Here is an 11,932-nt window from a genome sequence, read left to right on the forward strand (position 1 = left end):
TGGGGCTGGCTTCAACTCAAAGATCTGCCTGCCTGCCTCCCAAGTGTTGAGATTAAAGGCATGAGCTACCATGCCCAGTGTGAGCAGCAGAATGAAACAAAACAGAGCACAAAGGGGGATGCAAGCTTTGACCATCAGAATATTGAAAAGAAATCACTTATGAAAACCAGAGTCGGTGGTGACAATGGATATGTGTTGTAATAAACAACACACACATGTGTAAGTCCCCCAATGCCCACTGTTCAAATGATGCATAAACACACACACACCTGGCACAAACTGGGTTCATACAGATAAAGGTTTACATGAACACACATTGGGGGGGGTCTCAGTCTAGGAGCAACCGCCTGTTGCTTCAGGACCTGTGTGGAGGCAGCACATTCTGGTGGCTATCATCAGGAGCAGAGCCGGCCACCTTATGGCTGGAACATAAAACCAGAAAGAGAGCAGGAACCCACAATCCCCTTCAAGGTCGCACCAACAACTTCAAACCTTAAGTTGAGCCACTGGGCAGTTTGCCTAGCATGTAAATGAATGTTTTTATAGCAATGGAAAGTGGACCACCACTGGTGGGTTTGATGTTTAGATCATGAACATTTGGAGAAACACACGCGCACGCGCACACACACACACACACACACACACACACACACACACACACACACACACGAATGCACCCTTTTACTAGAAAACATTTCCATTGTCATTACAGACTCAGGGTTTTATCCCTGATTTTTTTTTTTTTTTTTTGAAACTGTGATGGTGAAAGCTTGGCTTGCTTTTTGGTTTTGGTTTTATTTTGTTTTTGCTTTGCTTAGCTTGGTTTTATGTGGTTTTTCCAGTCTGTTTTTCTTTTGATGCTACTGTCAACATTGTTAGAGACTCGCATGCTTCTGGCCTCGCAGCAGAATTACTTTGATTTTTCTTCTATTCCTATATTGAATCAGCTGGTCCCTGAGGAAGCCCATGTCTTTAAGTGGTCAGGCTATTAGAGGCCAGGATCTGGGCATGGGCAAATCATACCGTAGTGGGCTGGGTTCTATCCCCAGCAAAGGCAGAAGGAAGAAAAAGCCAAAATGGAAAAACAGTGTGCTCATTGAAAAGCTGGTTGTGTCAGTGAGCTCCTGGAATCCCAGCATTTGGGAGGCTGAAACAAGAGAATAACCCTGATCAGGCCAGCCTGGGCCAGGACCACATCAGCCATGGTGACTGCGCAACACCTTGCCTCAAAAAAACACAACAAAACAACAAAAATAATCCCTACAAACTGCCTAGTAGGCATCCCCTAAGTCTCTACCTAGCCCCCCCCAGCAGTACCACTCAGGGGACCAAGCCTTTAACATCTGGCTTTGGAGGACATTCCAGAGCCAAATCATAGCAACCACCACAGCCAAGTTTCAGTTAATAGTTACACTGAGTGTTTGCTGTACTTGCATCACATGGTGAGGTTTAAGGGACATCCGAGGATGATGACAGATGCACCTGAGTACAAGTGGTGAGCAAGCCAGCTTCGTGGGTACCTGCCAGCCTGGGGAAAACGACTCTCAAGGCAATACCCATGCTAGAACCCAAATCTGTGGACTCAGTGCTCCATCTCCAAGAGACACCCCCCACCCCCTGCGTCAGTCCCTATTTAGTCATAGGAGGCAGTGTTAACTCTGGAGCTCACCGCCCAATATGTACCTGTATTCAAACCCCAACTTTTTCTTTTTGTGGGGGGAGGGGACGGTGAGCTGAGAGTCCCACCCGGGTCCTCACAAGGGTTAGGTGTGAGCTCTATCACTGGGCACTTAAACCTTCAATTTAGTCACATTAGCCCACCTGCAAGGCTGATTCATTATATAAAATATAAACATGATTAGACATTAAATTTTATCACATTTCTTGTCATGGGTTTTAGGACAGCATGGTTGTGAAAACGGCAACCTAAAGGACAGTTCTAATTATCTTTGCTTAAAAAACAATGGTGGCGAAATTCACTTAAGATTTAATACTAACCAGTGTGTGTGTGTGCTGTGTGTGTGTGTGTGTGTGTGTGTGTAGGAGACAGAGACAAAGAGAAGTATGTGTGTCTGTGTGCATTGTGCATATGGAGCCCAGAGGATGATGTCAAGGGTCTCCCTCAATAGATCTTCTTAGTTTTTTAGACGAGGTCTCTCACTGAATCTGGGCCTCGTGGATTCAGAGTCTGACTGGCCAGTGAGTTCCAGGGATCTACGTGTCTCTGGCCTCTCAGAGCTAGGATTATAGATGTATGCTACTGTGCCCGGCTATTAACATGGTCCTTGGGGTGCTGAGCTCAGGTTCCTGTGCTTGCAATGCAAACACTTGGCCAACTGAGCTGTCTCCCTAGCCCATCCACCTTTTTTTTTTTTTTTTTTTTAAACTAAGTTGTTTGCTATTAGTTTACAAAAGAATTAGGTTTCATAGGGAATTTGGTAAGGTGTGGTGACAGGTGTCTTTAACTCCAGCACCCAAGAGGCAGAGACTGGTGGAACTCTGAGTTCAAGGCCACTCTGGTCTCCATAGTAGGTTCCAGGACAGCCAGGGATAGCCTAACTTGGAAAAAAGCAAACAATTGCTTTTGATTTTCTTCCCCCCTCCCTCCCATCTTCCCACTCCATTGTCCTCCCACCTCCAGTAACTTTCTTTCTATATTCATGCTGTCTGACCTTGTCCTCAATTCCCTGTACCCACCATTAACAACTTGAAGGGTAGACTTTTTTTTTTTTTTTTTTTTTTTTTTTTTTTTTGAGACAGGGTTGCCCTGGCTGTCCTGGAACTTACTCTGTAGATCAAACTCACAGAGATCTGCCTGTCTCTGCCTCCCAAGTGCTGGGACTAAAGATGTGTGCCACCACTGCCTAGCTGAAGGGTAGAATTTGAAAACTCTGCCTTTTAAAGTATTGGGAAAGTGCAAACTCTGGCTTCCTGCTGTTTAGTACTAAGAGCGAGTAGGTCAGAGGGAATGCTGAGAACTGTAAAGAGAAACCCTGTTTTCTGGACACCATTTAACATTCTTAGCATTAAACACTTAGTTCTAAAATTTTGTAACATTTTAAGTCTGCCTTAGGCAGATGTTAGAAATGTCAAGTGTTTGAAAAACTTAGTTATACTGTAAGACCCTCAAAATGAGGAGTCTCCTAGTTTCTGTAGGTACCCCTAAGAACTCAATGTCCAGTCCAGTTGCTGCAACACGCAGGAGGCTTTAATGAACAGGAAACACTAGAGAGAAGCCCCATCCCCTGGGGCACAGGTGTTTTTAAAGGCAAACCCACAAGCTTAGGGAGGGAGTGGGACCCTCTGTCCATTGAGTTTGTGACCCTTTGAGGCCGGATGGTCTTGCTATTAGGGTCAACAGACCTTAGGGCCTCAGGGTGTGCTAATTAATCTTGTCTGGGCAAACTGGAGGTACAGTTATCTCTTTGTTTCTTAAAGACCCTATTTACCACCTGCTGACTCACAAGAAAGGAGGGGCAGTGTGAATTCTTCTTATCTCAGCACCTTGTGAGGGGAAGTTAGCAAATTCCAAGGAACAAATATTGGTCTGGGTTAGCTTTCCAGGTTAGTCTGTCCTTCATTTCAAGTGGGGGTTTCTTTAACTTTATTTTTTTGTCTTTCAATATTTTAAACTGTCTAAGCTAATTTAACCACCCAAGTTTGTAAGTGATATTAAGGGCTGGGGGAAGTCATGAGCTAACCGGGTATTAATCAAAGAGCACGTGGAGGAGGAGCATAAAAACACTTGTGAGCACAGAAACGTGACATGGACACTAAAAGTCACAAAACTGGGCTTCCCTTAAAACTTACATCTTTTGCCTGGTTAGAAGCTGAGGCAGGAGAATCACGAACTCACAGCCAACTCCGGCTACACAGCAGCTTCCAGGCCAGACTGAGCTCCACTGTCAGATCCTATCTCAAAAAATTACAGCTTCAATAACTCGAAAGAGTAAGTCGATACAGAAATATCTCCTAGTGTTCTCTATTACATCAAAGTTCCCCTCAGACAATAAAATAATTGACAAGCATTTAGCAGCTTGTAAACTAATATAAATGTAGGCTTGGAAGTAAAGTAATTCAGTGGTAGATCACTTAACTTGTGCTGGGCCCTGCATTTCTTCCCCAGCACCAAATAAAAGAAGGAAAGAATATAGAACGATGTCCCTTTGTTGGGACAGTAAAAAGTACTCTAAGTAGTCAAGCATAGTGATATATATGTTACAGCTCAGATGGGAAGGTGGTGTCTGTTGTGGAATATTTTGATAGTACTCTGATACTCCTGATACCTGGAATCAGGAGGTGGAGCTACCTTCTAGCTGACCAGAATTAGCCATAGAGGCTTTGGAGGACCCGGAACATATAGAGAGGCACAGGAAGTAGTGGGGGGAGCTTGGGAAGATTTGTGGACCCTTCTTGGATCCTAGAGATAAAGAAGGTCTCTGGTCGCTTCTCCCCTGCTTCTCTAATCAATCTGGTTTTTATTTCCCCCGACCCATCAGGTTGTTACCCCATACCTGGCTCCTGAGTTTTATTTAACAATAGAACAATATAAGTAATCACTTCATGTATCCTGGCAGTCAGGAGCCAAGGAATCCCACAAATCACACAACAGGCCTCATATAAGAGATTTATTGGGAGGGGGGGAACCCAAGCAGGTGCATGCCTCTGCTAGAAGCAGCAGAGAGCTGAGCAGAAAACAGGGTTTATATAGTTTCTTGGGAAGAGGGGTAGAGCTTTCCAGGGTAGCCTGAGGTAGGAGATTAGCCTGATCTTGGGGCAAGCTTGGTGGGGATTTCTTTTTCCTGGAGGGTGGAGCCTGGGCTACTCTCCTGCCTGATTGAGGGTAGGGGCCCAGCCACTGGAGCTCCTGGGGGAGTAGGCAGGAGTTGGGGGGATGGGGGGCGTGGCTGCTCACATGATTTGAGAGGTCAGGTCTAGGCCTGAGCTCCTAGCCTGAGCAGTCTAGGGGGCGGGGCCTGGCAGCCAGAGGTCTTCAGGGTCTTAACACTAGTCTGCTTGCAGAAGGGGAAAGTCATCCTGGACTTGGTGTGAATAGCCAACTGTACACACCTATAATCCCAGTACTCAGGAGGCCGAAATAAAATTTATAATTTGAGGCTAGCCTGGGTGTACACCTGTCTCAAAAAAAAAAAAAAAAAGTATGAAAACAACCCTAAATTTAGTCAAAAAGTTCAGTCCTGTTTCCCAGTTGCTTCTCAACCTTCGATATGCATGGGAATCACCCACAGGTTTGAAGCAATTCTGTATTCCCCAAAGTTCCTGAATGGTGTGCCAGCTGACACCCTGGAAGCTGTTAATCATCACCCGTTAGGATCTGTGCATGCAATCTTGCCTACCATTCCAGTTAACAAGTCCTAGATATGCTTCCTCGGCCAGGCCAGAATTCCCCCCAATTCCCTCCAGCACACACCTGTTACCAGCAACCTGCCCCTGCCCCTTCCCAGGTAACAGCAGGGCTCTTATATAAGGAAGGCTTAGGGCAACAGTGCCCGTGTTAAACTTGCACAGGTGGGGGTGGGGTCCAGCATGCAGCCATGCCTCTCAAGTATAGGGGCAGACTCAAGACTATTTGGGGGACCGGCGGTGCCGACAACTCTCAGCAAGGGAAATCAACAAGAGGTCTCTGCCTTTATTTTATTTCTCTTCTCCATGACTCCCACTAGAGTGCAGGCTACTTGAGCAGCGGGCTTTGGTTTTCACCACAGCCACATCCCTAGGAACTGGAACAGAACCAGAAACTTCCTCTGTGCTCAGAAATGGTTTGTGGGATTCGAGTAGCCTGGCGTTTTGAGCATTAGACTGCTGCCCCCGCGGGAGCTGGGCTGCAAATATTGATGATGCCTTGTGCCTGTATTTCTCTCACAGGAGGAGCAACTGTGGCCACAGCAGGACTGGGGTGGGGGGGTGAGGGTGTGGGGGGGTGAGGGTGGTCTTCCTTACTCCTTACCACCAGTTACCTCAATGCCACTTCCAACTCTGATCTAGCCCAAACCAGAGGGAATGTTCCTCATGCAAGGCCTCATGCATAAAACCGGAGGAGGGGACACAGCAGAAGGCTGACCAACAAAATCCAGAGCCCCCAAGCCACAAGGGGAATGTGGTGAGTTGCCAAACCAGAGAGTGCAGAGACAAATATCAAAGCCAGGGAGCACAGCCAGGAATCCCAGACCAGAGAGATGAAGAGAAAGAGCAAGTGGGCAGATCACAGCTGGGAGGGGCCGGGGCCGGCTTTGAACAGGCATTCGAGGCTTGCTTTAATGTGATTCCAGAGCCAAGCTGGGGTGGGAGAGTCAAGGTCACAGGGGCCATGCAGAACTGGACAGAATGGGGCTTTCTTAGAACAGAACCTGGGGGAGATAGCATGTAGGAGCAAGAGGCACATGGCCTGGCTTCCACACTCTGCCTTAATGAAATCTCACCATTGCAGGCTGTTAGGACAGTGAGCACCCGGCTGAGCAGCTTCAAGCCAGGGCTCAGTCTCGGCACCTTCACCTAAGAGTTGGAATACACCAGTTTCCTTATCAGGATTCAGGCTAGGTTTTGAGAAAGGAATTGGGGGAAAGTCAGCAAAATAGTCACTGAAGAGCAAAGAGAGGATCCAGCCAGACTTCCAAGGTCCCATCTTGTCCTCTGAGGAGGGAGGACTGAGCAGAGAAGGCAGATCCCTTTGATACCAAGAAAACATTTACACGGTCACAGACACTCAGCAGACTTGGGCTAAGCATCTGATGATTCCTGATTACTTCTAAAACAGGCTTGTGGCCGGCCAGCTGGCAAACACATTTCCTCCAATCACCGTCCGCTGTTCCCTTACTCTCCACAGCCTCCTGTGCCCACATCAACAGATTTACTTTACCCACAAGGTGACTGCTGTGCCAAAACAAAACAACAGCAAAAAAAGCTTTCTTTGCTATTTTCCATTTCTTGGGGTTGGAGCCGAGCACCTCACATGTTAGCCAGTCTCCGACTGATCTACCCCTTGCCCCAAAATTGTTTCCTTCTAGTTCCAGGCATCTGGGCTCTCCGGGTGGGGCTCTCCACTCTCACACCCAGCTGCAAGCAGACCCTGAGTCTTCATGGCAACCCCCTCTCCTCCCCCACCCTGTATGCATGAACGCTGGCTGTGGGGTGAGGTCAGTGAGGCAAAGTTTCAGCTTGCTCACCGGGTGTTAGTTACTGACTTGGAGTCGCTGTTCACCCATGAAAGGAATGTCTGCAGTGTTTTAATGCAGCTGTGGACCTCAAGCAAGAAAGTGTATCTGGAAGAGCTTCGTAAGTCAGAAGAGCCAAGTGTGGTATCGTGTGCCTGATACCAGCACTCAGGAGGATGCTGAGGAAGCACTGGGCTGCCCTGGGCTACCCAAGACCCTGTTTCAACAAGCAAAGCATTACTGTTGATTACAGTTTCTTATGCCCTAACCATTGTGCCTTCACATTTGTTATCAGATTAGAATTGTTTGGTTTCTAATTATAAAAATCAACCTAAACACCCCACTGGCTGCTCTGAAAAGCCATCTTTGCATTGTTCCCGGGACCTGCTCCGCGCTTGCTGCGCCACCTTCGCGGCACACCTGCCTCCTCCTCCTCCTCTTCCTCTTCCTCTTCTCCCTCCTCCTCCCTCCGTGGCGGACTCTGGCAGCTTTCTCACCAGCGTCCTCAAACTCCCATTTCTCTCCTCCCTGGCTGCAGCGGATCACTGGCGTGCCCCACCATGTCAGATGCAGCCGCGGACACCAGCTCCAAGATCACCACCAAGGGCTTGAAGGAGAAGGAAGTTGTGGAGGAGACAGAGAACGGCAGGGACGCACCTGCCAATGGGAATGCTAATGAGGAAAATGGGGAGCAGGAGGCAGACAATGAGGTAGATGAAGAAGAGGAAGAAGGTGGGGAGGAAGAGGATGGAGATGGAGATGAGGAAGCTGAGGCTCGTACGGGAGGAAAGTGGGTAGCTGAAGATGATGAGGATGATGACATTGACACCAAGAAGAAGACTGATGAGGATTTTAGACAGCAGAAAGGAAAAGCTTCCCCGTCTCAGAATTTAAACGTGGTCACCTTCGAATAGAGGAGCAGGCCCCGCCCATCCATAGCGGGCAATGCCACCCACAGATGACATGCGCTCTTCGCCACCCCACCAAAACCACAGCATGACTTTGCAACAGGGGAGGAAAGAAACCCAAAACTTCCAAGGCCCTGCTTTTTTTTTCTTTAAAATACTTTAAAAGGAAAATTGGTTTGTATTTTTTATTTACATTTTATACTTTTGAACATATTGTTAGGGGGTCAGCCATTTTTAATAACAGGTGACCAAGCCAGCCTTCAGAGCGATCTCTGTCCTACTTATGACCTTACTTGTGATGTGACCATGTTCATTATAATCTCAAAAGGAGAAAAAAAAAAAACCTTATAAAAAAACAACACACAAAAAAAATCTTATTCCTAGCATTCCAGTAGCTTTTTTGTTTGTGTATATACCTAGCTGTACGATAAGTAGTTGGTTTGTATGAGATGGTTAAAAGGGCCAAAGATAAAAGGTTTCTTTTTTTTTTTCCTTCTTTTTTTGTCTATGAAGTTGCTGTTTTATTTTATTTATTTATTTATTTATTTATTGGCCTGTTTGATGTATGTGTGAAACAATGTCCAACAACAAACCAGAATTTTATTTTACTAAGTTCCCAAAAAAAAAAAATCAACCTAAACTATAAATGATTGAAATAACTCATTTCTCTCTCATATGAACTCTATTCAGAGCTGTGATAAGATTCCATGTTATCAAGGGGATCCAAGATCTTTTTATTTTATCTATTTGCTTTAACCATGGGGAGCCTCCATTCCTAACATTGCCTTAGTCCAAAATAGCTACACAAAATCCAGCCACAGACTGAAGAGATCAGAGAGTAAAGGACTGACACTGAGCCTGATGACTTGACTTTGATCCCCAGGACCCACATAGATGGAGAGAACCCATTCCCGAAAAGTCCTCTGGCTTCCACAGATACCTTGGGCTGATACCATTATACAACATCCCAGTCAACTCCTTAGAAAGAATGAAGGCCACACCCTTTCCTTTCCAGTCACCCCTGGAAATTCTGTGGCTGCTTATCTTCATTGGCCAAACAGTCACATTCAGCTACAATGAAGGCTGGGGAATGTGATTTTATTCTGAGTGACCACTAACCACGGTGTCTAGATTAAAAAAAAAAAAACGGAGGGGTCTAGTGTACCAGGCATTTTGTTTTAGGCCACCGACCAGCTCCCAAATCATAACACAGAGACATCTTATCAGTTAGTAAATGACTGGCCTAGCTTAGGGATTGTCTCCCTGGCTAGCTCTTTTAAATTGACCTGCTGTTTATCTCTTTTGTCCTGGGGCTTTTTAGTTTTATCTCCTTCGATATCTCTTCTTTCACTGCTACTTGCTGGGCTGCTGGAGGCTACCTGGTTTCTTGCCTCAGAAGCGTGTTCCTCTCTCTTCTTTCATTCCCCTTCAGCCTAGATTTCTCCTCCTCCTCATTTACTCTGCCCGCCATCCCTGCCAACCTTTCTCGGCCTAGCTATTCGCCATCCAGCCTCTTATTAGACCAATCAAGTGCCTGAGGGAGGGCAAGATGAACAAATTGCAGCACATCTTTACATAGTTAAATACACATCCTACCATAGATAAACAAACATACCATAAACAAATATAACACATCTTTGCCCAGTTAAATAATATTCTACAACAATCTAGTCTCTGTCATAAGTGGTCACTTGTCTCCATCCTCATCCCCTGTGAGTAGCAGCTTGCTTGCCTTAACCTCAAAACATTTCCTTTACTACGAGAGCAAACCACACCCTGCTCCTCCTGTCTGTCAATACGCCGCATCTCAGCAGGGCTGGCCACAGCCTCCCTTCTCAGCCCCGACTCTCCCCTCAGTAACGACTCAACTCCTGACTCCACTGAGAGTCTGGTGTCCTTCCCTGAGCCTGGCCCAGGAGGACGGTGCCCCCTGAAAGGCAGGTGCTGGCACCCAGGCAAGGCCTCCTGGCCCCCTGCTCAGGACAAGGAGCAAAGGGAGAGGGTGCAGCAGGCACAAGTGGGGCCTTCCGCAGCAGCCCTCTCTGGAACCCCCAGACTAGTCCAGTTTAGCACAGCGCAGTGGTTTTGGGGATTCGGTGCTCGGCAGTGTTGGGAAATGAGTACGAGTACTCGGAGCTCTTTAGCATGATGCAATGGGACTTCTGGAGAAAAAAAAGATTAAAGATGGGACAGGATGTGTAGAAGGGAAGTGAGTATTGGGACAGTTCTTCAGAAATTGGGAGTGGAATTTGTGTTGATTAAAAATCAAAATATATTCCATATATGGATGAAATTGTCAAATGATTTTTTAAAAGGCGATTACTGCTAATAAATGTGCAGACATTGTATTTCATACTTTATGGGAGAACTGGAGCCCCTATTGGGCACAGGACATGAATATACTCTTTTAATGTCATCCATCTCATTCTTGTGACATAAATGCCAGTCATATAGTGTTTTCCCATGGAGGAAGGGCCCCTACACAGGATGGAAAGTGCTGAGAGCAGTATCCTAGTGTTCAGGGATTGCTGCTGCTGGGCAAAAGGGGTTATCAGCCATGCCATTCTGATTTCTGGTCATAAGCTGGTCCTGGGCAGCTTGCTGATCAGAAAGGCATTTTCTTGTGCCAAAGGCTAAAATTCAAGCTCCTGGGATACTAAGCAAGTGTTCACACCCTGCCTCAGGCCCTGCCTGAATCCATTACCCTTTCCTCAGACCTCTCTTCAAATACAATGATTCCTCAATCCATTTCTGTCCATTAGTGCACAGGCTGTGCTTTCTAAAAGCACAGTAGTCACAGAATATGAACAAAGAGCCCCCTGCTGGCTCCAATGGAGAGACGATCCAAAGAGTGCAGAGCCTGGGTAGTTTCTAATGCCCTTGTTCTTGGCTAGCACAGTGATGCGGAATGGAACTCTGCCTCTGGTGCAGAGGCAGCTTTGACTGACAGGTACTCTGTAGTGTTTAAGGAATGTTGACCATATACTGTACCCCACCAGTAACACTGTAACATGTCAGCATAGGACTTCTGGTGCTGGCGGGCCTTATTCACATGCCCCCATCTAGTGTGTGCCTCCCTGGTGTGCACCTGTCCCATGTGTACCTGCTCTGAAACATGCCAGCTGCTGGTGTCTGTCTCGTCTATTGACAAGTGCAGAGTTCTGTCATTCCTGTAGAAAGAAATAAGCACAGAGGCTTTTGTTTGTAAAAGACTTTACTGAAAATTGGTGAGATGGACAGGGGCTCACATGTAAAAATAATGCAATGTTACAGCAGACATGGGGGGCTTGGTCGGGTTCTACCACCTGAGCTCCAACTGTGTAGGAAGGCCACTCCCCATTCCTAGCAGGTTAAACAAATTGCAAAACTCTTTGGGGACTATTGTCCCTCTCACACTCAGTGCCTCCTCCTGATTTTGAGGGCATCTCCATCTACTTCTTGCCTCTAGGATCCACACATGAAGTTCTGTTCCCTCCACCTTTCCAACATGATTCTGCCTGGTTATTAATTGGCTGGGCCTCGGCAGTATCCCCCAGAGCAACCTTGATGTCATCCCTACCTACTCCACTTCCCACAGTTGACGGATCACCTCCTCTTCCTTCCTCCATCCAATGGAAGCTTCAGGGATTATTGTCCATCTTACTCATTGACATGTTCTCAGTATCTGACACACCTCAGAAGTTAAATATGCATCATCAAAGCAATTTATCTGAGCTTTCCCGGCCTCACTTTCTTCATCTTTAAAAGGACCACCAGCTTTGCTGGAGTCCTAACTGCTTGAAAGCTGAGGCAGGTTCACAGGGAGCCCAGAAGTTTGAGATCAGCACTGGCAAGAAAGTGAGACTCCCATCA

The 11,932-nt window shown here is 46.7% G+C and overlaps 1 protein-coding gene across 1 annotated transcript; it reads left to right on the forward strand.

The window, feature by feature from the left end:
* The first annotated feature begins 7,732 nt into the window (after positions 1 to 7,732).
* LOC127215565 (prothymosin alpha-like) lies at positions 7,733 to 8,086 on the forward strand. Its single transcript, XM_051175971.1, has one exon. The coding sequence runs from the start codon at positions 7,733 to 7,735 to the stop codon at positions 8,084 to 8,086; it is 354 nt and encodes a 117-aa protein (XP_051031928.1).
* The last annotated feature ends 3,846 nt before the right edge of the window (positions 8,087 to 11,932 follow it).

The sequence above is a fragment of the Phodopus roborovskii genome, unplaced genomic scaffold (assembly GCF_943737965.1).
Source record: "Phodopus roborovskii unplaced genomic scaffold, PHOROB, whole genome shotgun sequence".
Lineage (NCBI taxonomy): Eukaryota > Metazoa > Chordata > Mammalia > Rodentia > Cricetidae > Phodopus > Phodopus roborovskii.

What these genes read in the sequence shown, in the direction of transcription:
- LOC127215565 (XM_051175971.1), top strand. Translation starts at nt 7,733, where the DNA reads ATGTCAGATGCAGCCGCGGACACCAGCTCCAAGATCACCACCAAGGGC.